At 40.5% G+C, this 22,792-nt stretch overlaps 1 protein-coding gene across 6 annotated transcripts in view; it reads right to left on the minus strand.

Moving 5' to 3' along the window:
- The window catches only part of enox2 (ecto-NOX disulfide-thiol exchanger 2), a 257,527-nt gene that overhangs the window by 22,508 nt on the left and 212,227 nt on the right, over window positions 1–22,792 (minus strand). For all 6 annotated transcript variants that reach the window (XM_061834677.1, XM_061834674.1, XM_061834676.1 and 3 more), the window contains 4 exons: window positions 16,942–17,175; window positions 13,445–13,657; window positions 10,404–10,510; window positions 491–605 (listed from right to left, as the gene is read on the minus strand). In XM_061834677.1, the coding sequence (XP_061690661.1) occupies window positions 491–605; window positions 10,404–10,510; window positions 13,445–13,657; window positions 16,942–17,175 (669 nt within the window). The remainder of the gene's footprint in view (window positions 1–490; window positions 606–10,403; window positions 10,511–13,444; window positions 13,658–16,941; window positions 17,176–22,792) is intronic.

The following is a 22,792-nucleotide window of genomic DNA, read 5'->3' on the forward strand; positions in this document are numbered from 1 at the left end:
AGAGGTCAGATGGACAAAGGAATTAACGCTTTAAGATCTATGAACTGATATGATTATACTTATCGTGTTTTTTTTATGGACGAATAGAGGTGTTTATTTGATGTGAAGCACCTTTATTGTGCCAAGGCACCAGATCGTTACAGTTTGTTACATTAAAAATCTTACAACAAGAGAAAAAAGGTCACTAAAAGTAAAGTATATCAAGTATACTGATGGATACGTAATGTTAATTGTACCTTTTACCAACTAGTGGAAGAGTATTTAACAGCTCTGCTTATCACTTAACATTGCTGGCATCATTTGCATTTTTTTCCCCCAAATTACTTCAGTGAAATTGGATAATCAGCTGAATCACTGTAGTAGAAGGAAAGTCACTACGTACTGTACTTTGGTTGATATGTTGGAGTGTGTTTATGGCAATGTTCACCACCATCATCTCGGGGAAAAAAAAAAAAAAAACGAAATTATGAGTGGTCACTGAAAGGGAAACCTGAGTCCTCGGAGTCTTTGCTGTTTGGTGCCTCCTCCATGTCGTCGTCGGACATCTCCATCTCCTCCTCTCGCCGGATGCCCATTAGCTGCTCGTTGTGAATGTTTCGAATCTCCTAGATGATAAAATATAACAGAGGGACACTGTCAAAATTTGATTTCGTAGAGCTGGTGTTATGAGGTAAAACAGTAGACTTTCAGCTCTGTAGCAGAATGACAGATCCCACGGTTATTTTTCTCTTGTCTCAAATTGAAATCATTTCATCTGTGGTGAGAATATGAGATGATTCTGTGTCTGTTGTCAATTGTCACGAGTCTTATTTATAGCATAGGAAAGGGCAGAACAACCAACTTTCTAAAACGTAACTTGGCTGATCAGTTTTCCAATGTCCTCAAAAACTGATTAAAAAAAAATAAATTAATGTGTCATGTGTGAGGTAAATGTTCAAGCACCATAATTAACTACATAGAGTGGTTAACACATCTGCTGGAAGGGATATGGGTTCATGTTCACATGCTTGGGTGGGCTTTCTCCGCGTACTGCAGCCTCCTCTCACATGCCCAAAACGTGCAGTTGGCTTCAGTGAAGTTTCTGATTTCTTTCATAGTTGAGAATGTGAATTGTTTGTCTCCATGTGCCCAATGATTAAGGCCTAGCTGTCTCTCCCAAAGTCAACTGGGATAGCCTCCAGCCCAAACCCAAATGTAATGTGGAAAAGTGGCAAAGAGGTGGATGTGCGGGTTCAATGTTCCTCTGAGATTCATTTTGTTTTTATAATTCCATGTCAGGCCGGATACAAAATAATGTTGTCGTCATCCGTTCTGCATTGGGGACACAAGCAACGTAACATGATTCTGGTGCACAATTGTTGAAAACTGCCACTAGAAGGCGGTCATGTGAGAAGATGGACGTGGAAACCAATGGCGGCAATAAACAGCCCTCGATTAAGAGGCCATTATAAACACAAGGGCAGAAGAGTCCGTGCCTCCTGCAAGCTGACATGAATTTACAAACCTTTACTATACCTTGCTCTTGAGATGTCGCGATTTCCTGTTTATAAGTGACCATCAATAGAGTCTTTTAACAGTTTTACTTTTGTTGTGAGGTGGGATGTGCCATGCTATCAAAGAGTCCTGTCTGCACAACAAGAGTGCAACACAAGATAGGTGTCGTTGGTTGTCTTTCGTGTCAAACCTGACAAGAGAACAGATTTTCTCTGCTATCTACAGGCCATCTCCGCTCACTCGATCATTTCACGTGGATCACTCTGCTCATTCAACCTTTTACATATTTTGCAATTTTGCAAATTTAAGACAAAAATGCAATATAATTGACCCAAGTGTTAATCTTAACGCAAATATAGTGGGACCTTGACTTCTGAGTTACATCTGTTCCATGACCAAGCTCGTACCTCAATTCTATAATTGCTATTAACTAGTCCAGCCCTTCAAAACAAAACTTTATTTGTTAAATCAAGAAGCACTGCATTGCAAAATCTATATAGACTAAACCATTTTAAGAGAATACAAAGAAATAAGATGGTTTACACAAAATGTAAATCCGCTAAAAGTCATGTTCTCACAAACACATACAGACACACACGCATGCAAATACACACTGTACTAGTTGTTGATAAAACTCACCTTCCAAAACCTGAACCCATGTTGTACAGTTTTTTCTTCTTTATTGTAAGGGGAACATTACTGACCCACTTGCTATCGGGGAAAATCCGCAATTTAGTGAGACCATATGAGATTTTCTTAACCGCATGCACACACTTTAAACAAATTTAAACTCTCAAACATCTAAGCTATTTTTATGACCATTGTAAATGTATATGTGCACAAAAATTGCAAGCATAAAATGTATAGAAAATACTGTATATACTGTTGTACCTGTGTGTTTGGTACAAGCAACCTTTAAGTGGCTGGGCCTACTTGGGTTCCATGTGACATTGGACAATCGTGTGTGAAGTGTGTGTGTTGTTGTTATTGCTGATAGCAGCTCCTGTGTGAATGTACTCATTTGTGCTGATGTCTTTATGATTATTTTCTGACAGTTTTTACAGATTTTTTTTAATACTCTTTGTACAATATTTTTTAGTTATCAATTACTCTCTCTATTTCTTCATATTTTATGTTTCAAGTGTGTTTTTAAAGTTGTGTTTAAGATGTTAAAACGTTAAAATGCCAGAAATGCAATTAAAATATTGTATGCCCCGAAGGTGTATTTGAATAGGGTATTTCTATCAGGAAAATTTCATTTATTGTGAAGGTGGTCTGGAACGTAACCATATAGATGGAGGGGTGACGTACATCATATTTTATACCCAAATGTTGATGACTTGGTATGATTGTGACACTGCCCCAAGAAAAATCATGAAAAAAAACATGGCTTCTCTTCCCCCAATGATATCCGTTTTGCAAAAGGCCCCCCTACAGTATTAATAATAGAAAGCAAATGTGGCCATCGTCATAAAATCAACAGACTGAATAAAATATTTCCCCCAAAGTGCCGAAGGGAACTCAAAACAAAGTGCCTGAGAGTGAATAAACTTTGAGCCATCTGTCAGGTGACATTATTCAGACGGAGCCCGATGGCAGAGGTCGCACACAAACACCTGCAAACACACACAACCATCTGCTGTATACATACTCAAATGCACACACACTCACTAAAAGTCTTGCGAAGGGAGACAGCTGTAGACTTGACTGTGCCTGGAAAGATGGACTGATGGCTTCCATGCTTCATCTTAAGGCCACTCACTCACACAGAATAGAAACAACATGGGCGCCTGTGTGACGATCAACTGACTCACCTTGTCTCGCCTCTGTGTTTCCGACACAGAATGGATTAAACCAGTCAAACGCCAAACGCCTTCCCTTAGTAGATATTTGGATATCTTGAGCACTCGAGTGCTTCTAAAGCGCAAATGATGCATTACATAGCAGGAAGTAGCCTGTCATTTTCTCACCTTTTATTTTATCTGTTACGGAATGTCGCCTGCATAAGTGGGAAGCAACACTGGCAGAACTGTGTGTGGCTTTAAGGAAACCATTTGTACTTGTTAAAAACAAACAACAACAACAAAAACACCACATTTTACCCAATGGAAAGCAAAAGGCTCTAAACTGCACAGAAGTTGCATTCATGTTTTTTCCCCGCCTTTTTAAAAAGACCACAAACAGAGACAGTTTTTGGACAGCAGTTATACAAAGTGTTAGATTGACTTACGAATTTAATGGACCAGTAAAATCCATCCAGCAATTTTTTGAGCCGCTTATCCTCACAAGGGTCGCGGAGTGCTGGAGCCTATCCCAGTTGTCAACGGGCAGTAGGCGGGGTACACCCAGAACTGGCCACCAGCCAATCGCAGGGCACAAAGAGACAGACGACAGTCGCACTCCTAGGGGCAATTTAGAGTGTCCAATTAATGTTGCACGTTTTTGGGATGTGGGAGAAAACCCACGCAGGCACGGGAGGAAAATGCAAACTCCACACAGGTGGGGCTGAGATTGAATTGAACCCCGGTCCTGAGAACTGTGAGACCAACACTTACAACTGCGCCACTGTGCTGCCTACCGGTAAAGCACACCTATTCATATTTCTGGGCAATTGCTACTTCCTTATTGATAATAATTTCGACACTTGGCAGTGAGCTCATTAACCCTAGAGAACCCAAGACATGCAAATCCTCTTTTAAAATTTTATGTACTGACTAAATTAATCAATAAGCATCAAAGGAACACAAAAACATCACATTTGGAAAAATTTACTAATTTACGGTTTAAATAATGTCACATATGACCCAGTGGACCTAAACTACCAAAAAACAATGCATTTCATGCAGACACGTGTTAAATGTTGGGCTTTAAGGATAAATAGAGTAACTGTGGTGTGTTGTGTTTATACAGTGGGCCCTTAATGACACTGGGTCACATGTGACCCCATGGGTTCTCTAGGGTTAATACAGTGTCAGCTTGTCTGCCTGACTTGGTTTTTCTTGAATAGACACTGTGATGGTCAGCTTATGGTTGCATGTGGCTGTCCAAACCGATGTGCTACAGTCCTCACAGCGTGCATGCCTGCTTTTGCCTCTGGTAACGCTCAAGATAGATAAAAAAAAAAAAAAAATGCCCCATGCAACCTATGTGGATCCATCAGAGAAATCAGAAGGCAGGCAAGCTGAAGGGATACCAGACACAAGTAGCAGGGCCTTCATCACATCACAGACCTCTGATTGCAGCCAGAAAATGTCAATCAACCTCACAAATCCTATCACAACAACACGTCACAGGAACTGAATGAGTTCAAAGCCCGCTTTGACACACTGAACATTCAACACAGACCGACGCAGAGAGACTGTTCCGACAAATGTAGCAACAAGACCCCCCTCTCTGTATAGTCAGCTGAGGTTTTCTTAAGGCGACTAACGCCCAACAAGCAGCTTCTCCCGATAACATCCCCAAGCAAAGTTATGAATGTCTGCTCTTCAGAGCTGCAGAAGATGTTTACAAACACATTTAACCTGTTCTACGTTCACTCATCTCTGCTAAGCTATTTCAAATCCACTACTATAGTGCCCCTCCCCAAGAAAAATCCAGTAACCTGTCTAAATTACTACTGGCCTAATTCACTCAATAGTGATGAAGGTAGTCAGGACATAATAAAGAACACAGTCCCAGATGCACTGGACCTCCTCCAGTTTGCTTATCATCGGAACTGCTCCAGTGACAATACCGTCAACACAGTCATCCATAGGTGGTGGATTTCCTCAAAGACAAATGGCAGAAATTCATAATTGGCACGTAGTCATACTGTAGCAGGCATAAGGACATTGAACATGAGGACCCCCCCCCAAGGTTGTGTGCCTAGCCCTCTTCAATACACTTTCTTTACCTGAATCTTCACATGAATGTATCTCCTTCCAAGATGATGCCACAATCATCAGGTCTGCTGATGATAAAACAGTCATTGGCCTGATCACAGGTGGAAAAGAGACGGGCAACGGGAACGAGGTGGCTCAGTTTGTGTCTTGGTGCCATCAAAATCTCTAAATGTTGAAAAGACTAAAATGATTTTTGACCCAAGGTGGAGGAAACCTGCACCTTGCACCACTTGTCCTCAGTGGGACTCAGATGGAAGGAGGAAAACCTTCAAACTCCTCAGTACTCACACTAGCAACAACCTCACATGGCCCCACAAAACATGATACATCATCATGAAAATACACAGATGGTACTTCTTGCCCCTTTACTGCTCGGCAACTTGTATAAATGCTGTATAAATGTTTGTTCCATTACAGTTTGGTATGGGAATCATAAAGGTGGGGTAGCGTTCACATCACTACACAACTTTATGACAGCCATGCCACAAAGAGGGGACAGAAAATTATCAGAGACAGCAGACATCAACAAGACACACTTTTCAAACTTCTTCCATCTGGCAGGCGCTGCAGGAGCCTCGCGGCCAGAACAACAAGACTAAAAAACAGATTCTACCCACACGGCATTACAATCTGTGAACCATACTGTGCAATTTTTTTCTTCTGTTTACTTGAATGTTTACACTGTGTAATATGTCTGAAACCAGCAACACTACAATACTCGAATGCCAACATCTATGCACAATACGTCTCTCTTCATCTGGTATATTTTTTCTAAAAGGGGAGGGAGACGAAGAATTTCATTGATCTGTGGTACCATTGTGTTTTTACTGTGTTTCTGACAATAAACGTGTTGAATTTTGAATCCACTCCAAAGGATGTTGATAGCTGTTTTTTTTTTTTATTGCATGTAATTATGGTTGTGAGAAAGGGCAGCCAGATCGTAAGCAAGATCGGCATCGAGTTGTAACTAGAGGGCTTACTGTAAGCTGTATTTATTCCCTGTTGTGGTGGTCTTTATTATCCAGTCGATAAGGAGAAACAGGAAGTGCGACAAACTCCAGTCCCAACCTCAAAACTGTCTGATGCCTACATGTATGACCCTCCAGAAGATTTGAGTAGTAGGTGTTTTGGATGCAGGAGATAATCTTCTCAGGCACACTGTAGTTACTCATTAGGTTCCATAGGATCTCTCAGTCCACAGTATTATATGCATAATCATGCAATAATTTCCCCAACAGGCAAATGAGAATGTAATTATGAAAAAGGTTTGTAAAATTTCTCAGCAAAGGATGATTGTATGATGATGATTTGAAGGATCATCACTTTAAGATTCTTAAACATTTAACAATCTACATAAATTGTAGATATAAACTTCATGGAAAGAAAGGGATTGGGTGATTGTTCTTTGTCTAAAATGATTCAACACCTTAAAAGTGTAAAGAAATACGCACAATTTCACTATCTCTACACTATTTTTATTTTCCCTTGTAAAAAGTGTATTTTGTTGTTAATTTTTAAATTTAAACATCAATAATAAAGTTCTATTGGCGTGTTAAGTGCGCAAAGCTTTGTGGGTCATCCCGATGTGCGTTGTCATAAATTGGTCATAGAGATTAAGGACTGTCTCACTGAAGGATTTACAATATTATTATATTATACGCCTGTCAAAGTTTAAATCTCAATGTGGCCCCTGAGCCAAAAGGTTTGCCCACCCCCGTATTAGGGAAGACAGGGACTCACACTCTTTTAATTGATGGTCTTGATGGTCTTTCTGACATCTGCTATGGTTTGTCCATTAGTTGGAAACAAACATTACTAACACAAACAGTTGCAACAAATTAAGACACAAAAATATATCAATACTAATAGTCTTCTTTCTTCTTTACATCTACATCTTCTTTTTCATCTCTGAAACACAACTACTACCACAACTTGCACCACGGTCATTCTGAACATTTGATTTAATTATGTTGTTATGGTATGTTTTTACTACAATACTGTCTTCTTCTTCTTTTCCTTTCGGCTTGTCCTGTTAGGGGTCGCCACAGCGTGTCATCTTTTTCCATCTAAGCCCATCTCATACATCTTCCTCTCTAAAACCCACTGTCCTCATGTCTTCCCTCACAACATCCATAAACCTTCTCTTTGGTCTTCCTCTAACTCTTTTGCCTGGCAGCTCCATTCTCAGCACCCTTCCACCAATATACTCACTCTCTCGCCTCTGAACATGTCCAAACCATCGAAGACTGCTCTCCCTAACCTTGTCTCTAAAACATCCAACTTTGGCTGTCCCTCTAATGAGCTCATTTCTAAACATATCCAACGTGCTCACTCCGAGCGAGAAGTTCAACGTCTTCATTTCTGGCCGGCCATGATTTACGGATTAGAGACGGTGGCACTGAAGAAACAACAGGAAGCAGAACTGGAGGTGGCAGAAATGAAGATGTTGAGGTTCTCGCTCGGAGTGAGCAGGTTGGATAGGTTTAGAAATGGGCTCATTAGAGGGACAGTCAAAGTTGGATGTTTTAGAGACAAGGTTATGGAGAGCAGTCTTTGATGGTTTGGACATGTTCAGAGGAAAGAGACTGAGTATATTGGTAGAAGGGTGCTGAGGATGGAGCTGCCAGGCAAAAGAGTGAGAGGAAGACCAAAGAAAAGGTTGATGGATGCTGTGAGGGAAGACATGAGGACAGTGGGTTTTAGAGAGGAAGATGTACGAGATGGGCTTAGATGGAAAAAGATGACACGCTGTGGCGACCCCTAACGGGACAAGCCGAAAGGAAAAGAAGAAGAAGAAGAAATAATACTGAATATTTTAAGTCTTTTCCTTCTGCATATTCTCCAACACAATTTCATTTCATACAAGTATTATTTGCTGGAAAGTGGTTGTAAGAGAAAGACTACTAAAGCGTTTTTGCTCGACGATTCAATTTGTAGGAATTTGTCATGGTCAACTTTTTTATGAACGAGGCCTTATCTGCACACAGTGTTTTCTTCTGCTTGTCGACGGTCAGATGAACCTTCCTTACTAAGTATAAAAGCTTATTTGAACAAAGCGCCTTAGAAAAGGAAGAAGGCATGAATACCGAAGGCCTTGTGAAAACAAAATGGCACACACGGACCAATCTGATGCATCCACAGTGGTTAGATGGATATAAGAAAAATGATCTTTACATCACGTGTGCATTGAAACATACCATACGTTTGCCAGTGTTCTAACTAAAATAGTTCAATGGATGAAAGTTAAAGGACGAGTTCATACAGTATTTTAGATGAACTTACACTGAACAAAGTGTACTTCTGCCTAATGAATGTTAACACAAATGTGCTCATTCTGGCGTCTTTGTAAGTGGTGGTTCATTTTTGTTCATTCCTGTGCCAGGTTTCGTTAGAGCTTTCCAGCAGAAAATTCCGCGAAACAAGCCTTCATATGTTGAGGGACAAATGTCTTATTTGGAAACCCAGCCTGCAAAAGTAACGTTTTGGAATTGTGTATTAGACTGTTTCTCCCATTCAACAAATTGTTGAAAGTGCTTTGGTGACTGTGGCTCTCTTAGCCCAACTGCATTTTGCATCTTAGTTTTATTCCACTTCATTTGAACAGTTGTGTATCTTATGCTTGCTTATTCTCCAAATTTCGCTTTACAACAAAAAGCCCTCCCCAAAAAAAATCAATCGATAACAGAAAAAAAAAAATAAATCAACCAAGCACTCAAAAACACTTGAAAGCTGGCGCAGTAGTAAGTCAAGGTACCACTGTGTGAGACAAAGACTTACCAAGCAGATATGAACATGCACTGTCCAGAATGCACTACAATTATGGAAGTAAATATGTTCCACAAGGATTTGAATTTGAAATGCCATAGAAAACAGGACTTGAATTTGAAATGTAAAGTGATCATGATTTCAACAGTTGTATTTCAGTGTAACTTTTCAATGTTAACAATTCAACCGCTGCCGTAAATGTGCTGTCTGAAATTCAACCCGCTACGATTCACTGTCTGAAATTCACCCTGTGCCACCAGGCAGAGTTACTTCAGGTCAAAACCAAACAGTGAGCCAATCCAGTTACACTTTCTTAGTATGTAACGTCACATACTAAGAAAGCGTAACTGCGATTGGCTGGCTGTTCGGTTCTGCCAAACAAACATTACTAACACAAACAGTAGCAACACATTAAGACACGAAAATATATCACTACTAACAGTCACATATTCTTTATCCTCTCTGAAACACAACTACTAGCACAACTTGCAGCATGGACATTCTGAAGATTTGATCACCTAATGCATACAGGAGGGTGGTTAATAAGACCACCAGCACGTGTCCATCCCGATTGGTGAGCAAGAGATCAATTGTGCCACTCCATGCACTCTGTAATTTGATGGAGTCGATCGTATGTGACGTCCGATACTAAGAAAGCGTAACTGGAATTGGCTGGGTGTTCGATTCCGACCTAAAGTAACCCTGCCTGGTGGCACAGACAGTGAATTTTAGACAGCGAATTCTAGCTGCTTGAATTGTTAACATTGAAAGGTTACACTGAAATACAACTATTGAAAATGTGATCACTTTACATTTCTAATTCAAATCCTGTTTTCTGTGGCATTACAAATTTAAATCCTGGTAGCACATTTACTTCCATACACAATCCATGTTAGTATTAAACTGGATATAGCATCATGCTAATCATTCCATTTAGGAAGGCAGTATATATGACTTATTTATTGATACTGCAATGATTAGCTGAAAAAAAAGTTGAATTAAATTCCCCCTCCAAAAATTACCTCACTTCTGCATTACCCTGGAAGTGATTTCTGGTGTTCCTGGATGTCCTGGCTTCATTCAGGTACTTACTGTCAAACATGGGGTCTTTTCTGCTCACCTCTCTGATCTGAGTCATGCTTTAACAATCAGTTCAAGAAATAAAGAACTCCAGTATGTGGGGAACAGCAATTGGGTAACAGTCGGGCAAAATGCTCCTCCCCCCCCTCCCCGAAAAATAACAAATGAAGTGTGACCAACCTCTGCTTGTTTGCGCCACACATCCAGGTTCTTGCGCTGCGCTTTGGAGAAATGGTCCCATGCCTTTTGTTTGGAAGCGGCTTGGAATACAGAGACAATCTGCTCAACTGTGGTAGGATGCAGAGATGGGGTTGTTGGGGAGAGATAGCAGAGAGCATTCAGAGATCAGACAGAGAGAGACAGAGGGCAAGGTGGGAGGGAGCAGAGGAGCGAGAGAGTGGAGTCAACTATGGGGGTCTAAAAGAACTGACTATGTATGTGTGCGATTGTGTGTGTAAGCATGTGGCCTTCTTACCTGTGAATGCCAAAGCATCATCCTGCCATCCATGGTCAGATCTATTTACGCTATAAGGACAAAAGCATTCCGACACCACTTTTAATCAATAATCCATCATGGTCGTGGTTTCAATGGGAACTAGTTAGGGGAAAGTCCTTTACATCTTCCAGCCTGACTGTTTGTCAATGCAAAAAGTTGTGCTAGGAGGACTTTTGTGTGGAAGAGCTTTTAGTCAAGACCTTAGGCATGTATAGCATCAGTCAGCTTGCCCGGACAACCATTCCAAAATCTTGCAAAAAAGAAATTTGACTTTCTGTTAGGTGTGACATCCACGTGTGCCAGTACTTTTGTCCAAATAGTGTAATTCCTACACACATCCCAGAATGTAATTATTCACTTTTCTGACACGAACATCAATGGTTAATCTTTTCGTTAAAACTTGTATGATAAATGTCACATGGCAGTTAAAACATTGTCTGAATAGTTAAGAGGTTTCATACTGGAGGCAGTTTGCTTTTGAAACTGATGAATGTATTTCCACAATAAATTCCTCCTTCAAATTGATGCCTCCATTTTCCCCGGGGAAAAACAAACAAGTCTGCAGTAATTATCTCAGTCCATAAACGCCATTTTTCACACAGACATGAAAAACCTCAATGCCCACTTAAATTCTGTTGTGAAGCAAAACGACAGAATTTACCAAAGAATGTTGCCAGTATCTTAGATTAATTCAATTGAGGAGTCTTAACGTATGTTGTCAATGAGTTTGTTGCATAGGATTAAAAATATTTTAGTGCAATATATTTGCTCCACAATGACGTGCATACATATTTTTGTGTTCTGATGAGTTACATAACTTCTGCAGTCTGCAATGTAAATTAATATTATTCTGGAAGCTTTACGTTTGGATTATTTTCATGTGGTGTACTCATGTGTACTCTTACTTGAGTATAATATTTGGCTACCCTAAACACCACTGACAGAAATGAGCTGAGAACTTTAAGTTGCAAAACAGTTTGGCAGACGTGTTGACCACTTCTCCACCATGCTGCAACTGTACACACATACAAGGTAGGATCAAAGTGCTGTTTTCAACACTATGACAGTGAAAACACACACTACTGTCATGTCGGGTGCCCTATGGGGGACAGTAAGGATGGTTTGGATATCCTACAAGCCCTAATGCATACAGGAGGGTAGTTAATAAGACCACCAGCACGTGTCCATCCCGATTGGTGAGCAAGAGATCAATTGTGCCACTCTGCGCACTCTGTAATTTGATGGAGCCGATCGATACCGAAGGCAGCGAGAGTGCACCCGTGTTGACGGCTTCCGCGCTAGACAAGCGAGAGGACGGCGCGCTTATTTCGCTGGTACTGATTGGGATTATTTTTCTGCTAAGGAACACAAGTTGCTTTGGAGACTTTTTAATTGTTATTTCACAGCTTCTTCAGCATCACAAATTGTATTACCTCCAATCGCAATGTGCTTGAGTGCTGCACTGCAAAATAAGAGCTCAGTGTCGTGTTACTCAAAGTGATTTAAAAAAAAACTGAGTTTTTATACCTTTACCACCTTTACGGAGACAAATGTATTTTTCAAACACTATTAAACATAATTACCGCTATATTTAAATTGATATTGAGTGAAATTGGAGTTCTAAACTAAATAAAAAGTACTAGTAAAAACAAAATGGCATAACTGAGCCAGACTGGGTCAAACTGAAAAGTATGATGCACAAAACTGTCTACTGGATCATTACGTACATCATGTGAGTTTATCTGGAAAGGGAACTGGTTTACAACATAAATTAGGACGAGCGGACTTTCATTCACCTGCTTTGAATAGTGCTGCTCTTTTGCTTTAGGACAGAATTCAAATTGGCTTTGCATTTAACTCACGAATATCCATGTATGAAAAATAGGATCTATGGACATTTTCTTCCTCTTTCTTCTCTCTCTTTTTCGTAATCAAACAGTGGTTTCAAACTGGGGGGCGTGGAGCTACCATGAATTGCCATGAACACTTTTCATGATTAAGTTACCCCCAGGTATTGTTCAAGTTTTTGTTGATTCCCAGGGAATAATGTGGGGGCCGGGGGGCACTATCGGAAGCATTATACAGAGACTAAGACAGAAGCGGCTGATAAACATTATCTGATATTATGTAGCAAAAAGCTCAGTTAAATTTCAGGCACTATAGTCCACTACTGTATTCCTATTTTAGTTACGCGGATGACACAGATTTAATGTTTTCAAATATATTGGTTCCAAAATGAAAAACATTTTTAGTTAAAAAAATACAACATGACCCAGTGACCCCCCCCCCCCATACCAGTCGTTTATATCACAATATTCACTATCCAGCACTCTTTTACTCACAAGGATACAGCAAAATTTGATCCAAACCAAAACGGACAACTGTTGGGTTTACTTGAATAACAATACCTCAATGTTACCTGCTGCTGGCAATCTTACCAGTGAGTGAGGCACCATCTCCCAACAACAAGCAATGACGCACAAACAAAAATACTTACTATTGTTGCAGCATTCAGGGCTTCATATACCTTTGTCCCTTGGACAATTTGTGTGTTAAGTCTTATGATCCAGTTTGACCTGTGGTGCATTTTTATCACTGGAAACGTATATCAAGCCATGAATCAAGAAAAAAACTGGACTTATTTTTTTTCCATTTATAGTGTATATTTTTTTAGATTTGATGAATAGAGGCCCTAAAAAGACTTCCAAAAAGGTTTGACACTCACACTGAGCCAGTATACCGGACAGGGCCGTCTTGAACTTGTCCTTGGCCTCCTCCATCTCCTTCTCGTGCTGGCTCTTCTCCGTCATCAGGCGACGGATATGACTGTTGGAAGACTGGATCATGGAGTAGAAGTTGTTGGCGTTGCGGCGGTTGACTTCACCACGTTCCAGCCATGTCAGGAGCACGCGCACCGCCTCGGCAAACTTGCTATCATCTGGTTAAAAAAGGGATGGTAGTCTGGCGTTATATCATAAGGGAGTGTCACTGTTCACGACTCGGGAAGGCTTTTCCAACGTCACAAAAAAGTTGGGACATGTCAATGATCGATAGGTCAGTTAATTGATGTTTTTTTCATTTTTTTTTTTTTAAAACCAAACAATTCATAAAGTGGGCAGCAGGGTGGATCAATTGGAAAGCCTTGGGCTCACAGTTCTGAGTCCCCGGGTTCAATCCTGGAGTCGCCTGTTTGGAGTTTGCATGCTTTCCCCGTGCCTGCGTAGGATTTCTCTGGCACTCTGGTTTCCTCCCACATCCCAAAAACATGCAACACTAATTGGACATTCTAAATAACCCATCGGTGTGATTGTGAGTGCGGCTGTTTGTCTATGTGCCCTGCGATTGGCTGGTAAACAGTTCAGGGTGTACACCGCCTCCTGCCCGTTGACAGCTGGGAGAGGCTCCAGCAGTCCCCGCGACCCTCGTGAGGATAAGCGGCTAAGAAAATGGATGGATTTCATAAAGTGAACTTTTGTTAGTACATTCTTTCCCCCTAAAGCTATCGTCTGCTATTCCCTGTAAAAGTTGTAGATTTTGTTCTTTATTTTTGCAATGCCCTAAAATGCCACAAAATGGCACCAAGGTTCTGGCTAATTGGAAAGTAGCGATGAATTAGATGACTATGTAATTGACAATATGAATCCTGTCCATTGTCGTAAATGTAGACTTATTTTAAACTGGGGCTGGTTTTCTTTTTCAGGGCCTGAACGTATAGGAGTTTTTGGAACTATGACTTCTGCTGTGAAATTGAAAATCCTGCAGTCGAATGTGTGGCCATCAGTTTTTGCCTGCAAATTAAGTGGTCTCAGCCCATGTAGAAGTACAATGAACAAAGACAGTAAGTTCATGCTTGAAAACCCTCCATTATAAGTGAATTCCAACAATTCTACAAAGCAGAGTGGACTTCAATTCCTCCAAATTTAACAGTCACCACTAGTTATCATTAGCACTTGATGTCAACTCGTTACTGGGTTCTGGTGGAAACTACTTTTCCCATAGGAACGAAAAGGGATGGATCCCCACCTTTTATATATACAATCATCATTTAGAAACTGCCATTTATATTTATTTTCATTATCTCACTGAAATATTCTAAATGATATGAAACCACAAAGGGGGCAAATACTTTTTCCCCAACACATTATCTATATATAAAAAAAAATACATTGGATTCAGGGAATTAACAAGTGCCGTTGTGGGCAAGCTGACCTTTAAAATCAATTGTGTTCTTGCTTTGATACAGAACAAAACATCCCTGAGGGTTTGAAGAGCTGACAAGAAACATGAAACAAACCTGCCAGGCGACCTTCCCTACCTCAAAGTTATTGTGCATAAAAAAATAAATCAATAGGGTTCTTGGCTTTGACACGGGCCACAAAGTTTGATGGAATTCTACACTATATTGTGGCTATTGGTGACAAGAAAAGCAAAGGGACGGCTGGAGAAAAAGATGATAAATGAAAAAAAAAGCTCAGGTGAGTGAGTAAAAAGCTGGCCTAGAGGATGAAAGGGAAAACACAAGCGTACACATGACAAATGGCCTTACATAGACATATACAGAAGGGGAGGGTGGGGGGCGGTGTCATTTATAGAGTGTCAGCTTGTAAAGTGCATCTGTGAGCTTGTTGCCATCAATAAGCAGGGACTTTTGTTTGGAAGAACAGGAAAAAGGGATTCCCTCCTGCATCCCTTCCTCTCATTCAAGGGAAACCTTTAATTCCAAAAGAGTCAGTGCCCGGCGATTAAAAATAAATCCTTGGGCCTGGGCCGAGATGGGAGAGCCAAGAAAGACACAATGATGGAAGGCGGCTTTCAAGTGAAGGGCCGTTGTGTTAGCAGGTAGCCCGAGATTGAAAGGGACCTGTCAGCCCTCATGAGGGAAACAAGTTTGTTCAGCCAGAAAAACAGAGGGGACGCTTCAGGAGTGGGTAGCCAGGAAGAGAAAGGCTTGACTTCACTTTGTGCGTTCAAACTTGGAAGGATTTACTTGCTACTGTTCAAGATGGACACCTCCAAAAGGGGCACGACTCAAAAAAAGTGCTACAATATGGAGTTTACTCAGTGGAATGTGATTGGTTGACTGAATAGAGCCAGAACATTCCAGTTCATAAGATGGCGTAAAAGGGGAGGGAATTATGAACAGCTCCAAATACCAGTAACTGCACAAAACACTCAGACCTCTGCTACAAAGTAAAAAATGTCCCACAAGAACAGCTGAACCTTATTTGGGGTTCGTGTAAGGCACTTTAATTGATGGCAGTTGTGTGCTGACTGATGGATGGATGGTTGAATCTGAACACAGTCGCATCCTCCGCTATAAGAGGCTGCTGTGCCAAGTTGTGCAATCACGTCTCCATTTTTTGTTTGGACTTTCCCCTCTCAAAGGGAACAAAGAAATCCTGTACGAGCATAAAATTCCATCTTACTTTCTTTTAGAAAAATGCAATTTAAGAACAAAATCCTAATCTTCGGTCATTTTCGGGTTAGGGTCTGATTCAAATGGTTTTTCTTTTCAGATTTTTTAATTCATATTCTTACAAGAAAGTCATTCTTTGGTTAAAAAGCTTTTTTTTTGTGAACAAAAACTTGTAAACTTATGAGAATAAGGTACTACATTTTTTTTCTGGAAGATTTACTAGAACTAATAATTAGGTCATGATTAAATCGAATTAATGCTGTGTTTTTTAGAGAGCCGGAGCCTTTGAAGAAAAGAATACTAAGTTTTAATCTTGTTGGACAATTAAGAATGTGTGCACCCGTATAATTAATAAAGGTTTTAAGATGGTGACTATTTGATCTCGGATCAGATTGATTTACTTGATATTAATTCCTATAGGTGCAATTGCTTTAAAATAAGAACAACTTCAGAGTCAATCAGCATACTGGTACTTGTGTTTGACTTGTGCAATATAATACTACCGTATTTCCCACAGTATAAGGCGCACCGCATTATAAGGCGCAGCCTCAATGAATGGCCTATCTTAAAACTTTTTCCATTTCTAAGACTCACCGCATTATAAGGCGTGTTAGAATAGACGCTACAGTAGAGGTTGGGGTTATGTTATGCAGCCATTAGATGGAGGTGCACTAAAGGCTCAATATTGATCCATATATCAGGCACACCGGATTATAAGGCGCACCGTCGGCTTTTGAGAAAATTAAAGGCTTTTAGGTGCGCCTTATAGTGCGGAAAATACGGTATATTAATATGTAATAAGAAACCTTTAATCTTGTCGCCCAGCTGACTGCACTCGTGCTCCGAGAAGTGCACAATGGGGGGAGGCGAGGGCGGCCGGAGGCGGTCCTCCTCGATCTTGCGTCGGTGCCGCTCCTCTCTGGCCATCATGCGTTGGCGACACTCCCACTCGTAGAGGTCGTCTCGGGCCTGGGCAAAGTCCACGTGGAGGCGCCCCGTGTCCTTTTTGTCTGTGCTGGAGCCCAGTCGGATGCGATAACCTTGAGAGATAACAGACAAGACCAGAAATACAACAGCAGCGTTGATCTTTAGGTCTGACAACCAGATATCCTTCCCTGCCTTGTTCAGCGCAGCGGTCCCGACGGCTGTCAGTTATGTTTACAAAAACGTTCAATAAGGTTTTGAGAAGACATTTGACAATAAAAAGTGACAGTGTCAAGCAAGGGTGTCAAAAAGCGAGGTAGACTGAACGTGACATAATCACGGTTATGTGGATGCCGATGAAAGTCTGCAATCTGACAGCTAAGAATTTTTCATAGTCCATTCATAAAAAAACGAGGATTAGTTTCTCAATGACGCCTCGAAACTTGCGTCTTTTACCACAATTTACAAATGCAGGAATTTGGGGGAACCATACAGCTCCCCATTGCTGCAATATCATTATCAATTATGTAATATCAATATCAATGAGTAGTAGGATGGAACGTGAGACATGAAAATGAGCACTAAAAGGAGTTGCTCCATATTTTGCAGACCATCCTGCTCACTCAATAAGCTTCAGATCATATTCCACAATTGTGTTTGGGACATTTGAGACTATTGATTCTTACCGTCACCGACCATCTTCTTTGCTTGTTTCAGAGGGCATAAAGACTAGGTTAGAAGGTGTACAGAGGTTATATGGTATGTAGTGTCAGGCATCGAGAATCGTTTGGAACCAGGACTAATGTTCCAACCCTGAAGATGAAGTAGCAAAAGCCAATGAAGAACAAAGAGACAAAAGATGAAACGAGTTTTTGCACAGTGTATGTAAAGTTATGGCTTCAACTGTATACGTTTGAACAGTATATAGAGAGGAAAAAAGGTGACAATGAGGTGTGTAGTTTTAACAGAAGGCCTGCAGTTTTTTAAGATGACATGATGTTATCGATGATGTCAGCATATCCACATTAATTGTTCATTTCGACTCAATTTTCATTCACAATGACTGATGGATTCGAAAATTCCTTTTGTGAACACTCATTTCTGAAATGATTCAGAGCGTATTTTTGTCCGGGTGCCCTCCAACTTAACACTGCAATGGTGTGCAGTGTGTGTGATTCACTCAATTCTCACTCTTCACAAGAGACAGTGGTGGTGGCAGAGGTTTATAATGGCGAGGGGATTGCGCAAACAGAAAAGAAATCAGCCCGAGTTCAAGGGCTTAAAGTTAGGTCTGCTGCGCAATCCAGAACCACTTCAATATTTCATGTCGGGGAGATCTCAGAGTGTTCAGGCTGCGGTGTATGAGCACTTTGTGTGTGTGTGTGTGTGTGTGTGCCCTGTCTAAACTACTGGCTAATACATGAACTGGAGCTCCAAATGGCACACAACCCCTCAGTCTAAGTCAGATGTCCACACCCTCTACCATAATACAGACTTCCCACTGTGTTGAACTGGTGCGTCATCCATTTAAGATAAATACGCACCTTCCTTAAATCGACACCACATTTCCTTTCCATCCAGTAGACAACAAATACTAAATGTAACTATTGTACTTCAGTTCATAGACGCTGAAGCATCGAGTCTCTGGATAGTGTGCAGTACTAAAGATGATCTTTTGATTAAGTGGAGAGAGCATCTTTAATATCAACTGGTGTTCCAGTTGATATGATTGCTGTACAATGTTGTGTGCATTCAGATTTATGTTACCATGATCTACGCAATTTACTAGCTGTGCTGGGTCTGATTTCATTAAGTAAAATATGATAGAATGCTATTTTGCCAACTAAAAAACACTCACAAAAATTTCATTTATTTTCGGTGAGAATGGAACAGATAAATGGCATTTTATTTCAATGTGGACAAATCATTTGAGATCCAAGCATTCTGATGTAACGAATGTGGTCCTGGAACAAACAAATGCTGTATGTAAAGGCACCACTGTATTTGTGTTTTTTGGGAAATCTATCTTTAATTATTTGCTAGAAAACTCACCTATTTCCCGGAGAAATCAGTTTCAATGCTTTTTCTTTGCAGAGTGCTTTTAAAATCTTCAGTGCCTTTTTTCAAGATGGAATCACCTGAAATCCATTTATCTATCAGGCTAACTATAGGATAAATTCAAAACACTTAATCACAGTTTGTTTGGTTTATCTACAGCTTCAACTATTAATTTAGGGAATTCTTAACTTTTTTTAGTGATGTATCAACTACTCATTGTTTTGCCTACATCCCCTGTAGTGCAATGAGTTAACTGTCCTGGAAATACTGGGTAATAATGTATGTACCAACTGTTTTCACAAATATAAACCTTTCCTCCTCCCTCCACTATTCACAGAAATACACTAACTATACCAGTCAGAATGTTCTTTTCACAATCTAAACCAAGCTAAAGTGCTGAATTGTAACAATCCCTTGGGTGACGCATTTTTAATCATTTCAACTTCCTTGAGCCAACGCTCGATGAATCACACGTCAATAAATTGGGAAGACAGATGGCGTGGGATACTACAATACCTATGAGCCCCAGCTAGCGTTGCTGTGCAGAGGCAGGTGTGAATCAGCATTGCGGCAAATAGGCTCCTTATATCCCAGCTGGTAATTCAGGATTGCATTCATGGTAAGTAAGGTGTTGTGTCATCGTCACTGAATAGATTAGACATTGACCCACAACCTTAAACTATTCTGTTACATTGGTCATCATCAACGAGTCAACAGACATTGAAAACTGCAGCCTATTGGGAGGCTTTTAGTTGTACATACATATTTTTTAATCCATCCATCCATTTTTTATAGGTTGGCGAACTGGAATCTATAATAGCTGACTTTGAGTGAGAGTCTAATCGCAGGTCACACATAAACAAATGATCATTCACAGTGACATTCACAGCTACCGTATGGGCAATTTAGATTCTTTGAGGAAGCTGGTGTGACTGGGGTAAAAGTTCATAAAATCAAAGTCTAGTTTCAAACATAGTAGTACAGTGAATACTCTCGACCGTACCCGTTCTCGAACAAATCGGTTTTCGAGTGAAAATTTCAAAATTTTTTGTGCTTCTATTTTTGAACAAAAATCCAGTACTCCAATGCCTCCGAAAAAAACGGAACTAACATAACGCGCGCGGCCCGACCAGCTGACCCACGACACGACGTGCTTTGTTATTGTGAATTCCAATGCCCTGGAAAGAACCCGGAAATAACATAACACCCACGGCTTGACCAGGTGACAAAAGACGCGCTTTTTTTTACTGTGTATGACGTAGCCTTCTGTATGCAGACATGTCCCAGTAACTACAGTTACTGACTGTTTTTCTTCCAATTGAGGACTGTTAACCCCCAATCATGGCTCCAAAGAAGTGACATTAGATAAGTTCTTTGGGAAAAGAAAAGAACTTCCAGTGGGCAAGTCACCCACACCAAAGAGATTTGATAGTTGATAGATTTACTTTACTTTTTTCTTGTATATAAAGCTGTGTTCCATTAGCATTTCTGCATTTTTGTTTTGTTTCAAAGATTTCGTTAACTCAAGTTAATGTTTTTTGTATGTTACTTTTTGTGAAAATTAACAATTTTCTTTGCTTTTCTCTCTGTCATAATTGTTTGTTTAAAGTTATTCTGCACTTTTGTTAATTAAAAAAAAAAAGATTGCAAGGCTGGGGGCCGAGTCGCTACAGATACGAGAATGCACTATCAGCCTAGCTTACTCTACTCCTAAAGCAGACATTTTAAGCAAAAAATGAATACATTTCTTAAATAATTTCATTATAAAAGTATTTAAACTATACATATATTTCTATTATTTTATTATATATATTATAATATTTTTTATTATCAGAAAAAGCTAAAAAAATGCTTTAAAAAGTCATTTTTTTAGGCTTGGAACACATTCTTTTTTTATCTATTAATTGTAATGAGAAATATCGATTCGGATTTCGAACATAACTTCTCGAACCACCTTCTGGAACGGATTGTGGTTGAGAACCAAGGTTGTAGTGTAGAGGAAAAAATGCAGTGAAAATAGACAATCGCTCCTCACAATTTTATTTCTTGTATCCAAGCAACCATCCACTACAAGAATCAAGAATGAGAGTACACCTAGCTTGTTTTCAAGGGATAGTCCCTTCTCATGTAAAACAACCATTCTACAAAGAACCCTGCCTCCAATACAGCGTCAATGCAGAGTAAGTCTTTGCCTTCCAATGACAACCAGGCGTTGCTCCAAGGGGTTCCAACGAGGCCAGACGTGCCTGGAACCCCTCACCAGGAAGGCATCCGGGAGGCATCTGATTCAGATGCCCAGCCACCCGACTCAAGACTGAGCTTCTCATCTTATCTCTAAGGGAGAGCCTGGACACCCTGCGGAGGAACCTCATTTTGGCAGCTTGTATCTGGGATCTTGTTCTTTTCGGTCATGACCCAAAGCTCGTGACGATAGTCGAGGGGAAGAATGTAGATTGAGTGGTAAATTGAGAGCTTCGCCTTTCGACTTAGCTCCCTCTCTACCACAATGGATCGATACAAAGTTTGCCTCAATGCAGACTCTGCACTGGAGAGGGCAGGCTACACTTTTCTGACTGAGGACCATGGTGTCAGATTTGGATGTGTTGATTCTCATCCAAGCCACTTCACACTCTGCTGCAAACCGCTCCATTGTGCATTGGTGATCCCGGCTTGATGAAGCCAACAGAACCACATCACTGCAAAAAAACAGAGATGCAATACCGAAGCCACCAAACTGGACTCCCTTGGCTGCACCTAGAGTTTCGGTCCATAAAAATTATGTACAGAATCAGTTACAAAAGGCAGCCTTGGTGGAGTCACAGGAAACTAGTGCGACCTACTGCCGGCAAGGCTGACTGAACTCTGACACTGGTCATACAGGGACCAAACAGCCCGTGTCAGGGGTCGTTCAGAACCCCATACACTCAAACTTTTTGATTTTTCAATTTTTGTTGAAAGAGAAAAAAAATCATTGCAATGAAGAGTGTGTCCCCCAACTCCTGAATGAGGATGAGATAGTTTTAATTGGGCCCACATCTTTAAAGCTTACCGACTTAGTTTCCAGCGATGCAGCTTGGCTAGTGGTAGCTAAAGGCCACAACAGCCACATCAACACACAATGTTATTGCTATCCACACACACGGCTGGCTAGGAAATGTTAATACTGTTTACCCACATTTAGATGTTTCATGCCCCAGTGGAAACCTTGATAGGGATGCACCAATACTGGTACAAGAATCTTCAATCACCGGAAGTATCTATATGTGTACCATAAAAGAAGGACAGATAGTACATGTAATCACACTTATAGTTTGTTTGAAATATTGATTTGTACCTGGGGCTGAATTAATGCTTTTAACCACCATTTTAACCCTTTTAGCGTCATAATATAGATTAATATTAGTTTCACAGCTTCCAAGCTGCAGTGTGAAAGATTACAATTGCACAAAGTAAAGAAGAATTTAAAATACTCGTGCAGTGTCACTGGGGATCCACGTCATTTTAAAATGGGTAAAAGTGAATCGAAATAGTGTCTGAAGCTTTTACTTTCATTAGATCATTAATCTGGGCAGCGTGGCCTAGCGATTAGCATGTCTGTCCATAGTGTTTTTATATATCTGCTGGAAGATTGACTGGGCACCAGTCCAGTGTGTACCCTGCCTTTCGGCCATAAAT

Source organism: Syngnathoides biaculeatus, chromosome 11 (genome assembly GCF_019802595.1).
Source record: "Syngnathoides biaculeatus isolate LvHL_M chromosome 11, ASM1980259v1, whole genome shotgun sequence".
In the NCBI taxonomy this organism is placed as follows: domain Eukaryota; kingdom Metazoa; phylum Chordata; class Actinopteri; order Syngnathiformes; family Syngnathidae; genus Syngnathoides; species Syngnathoides biaculeatus.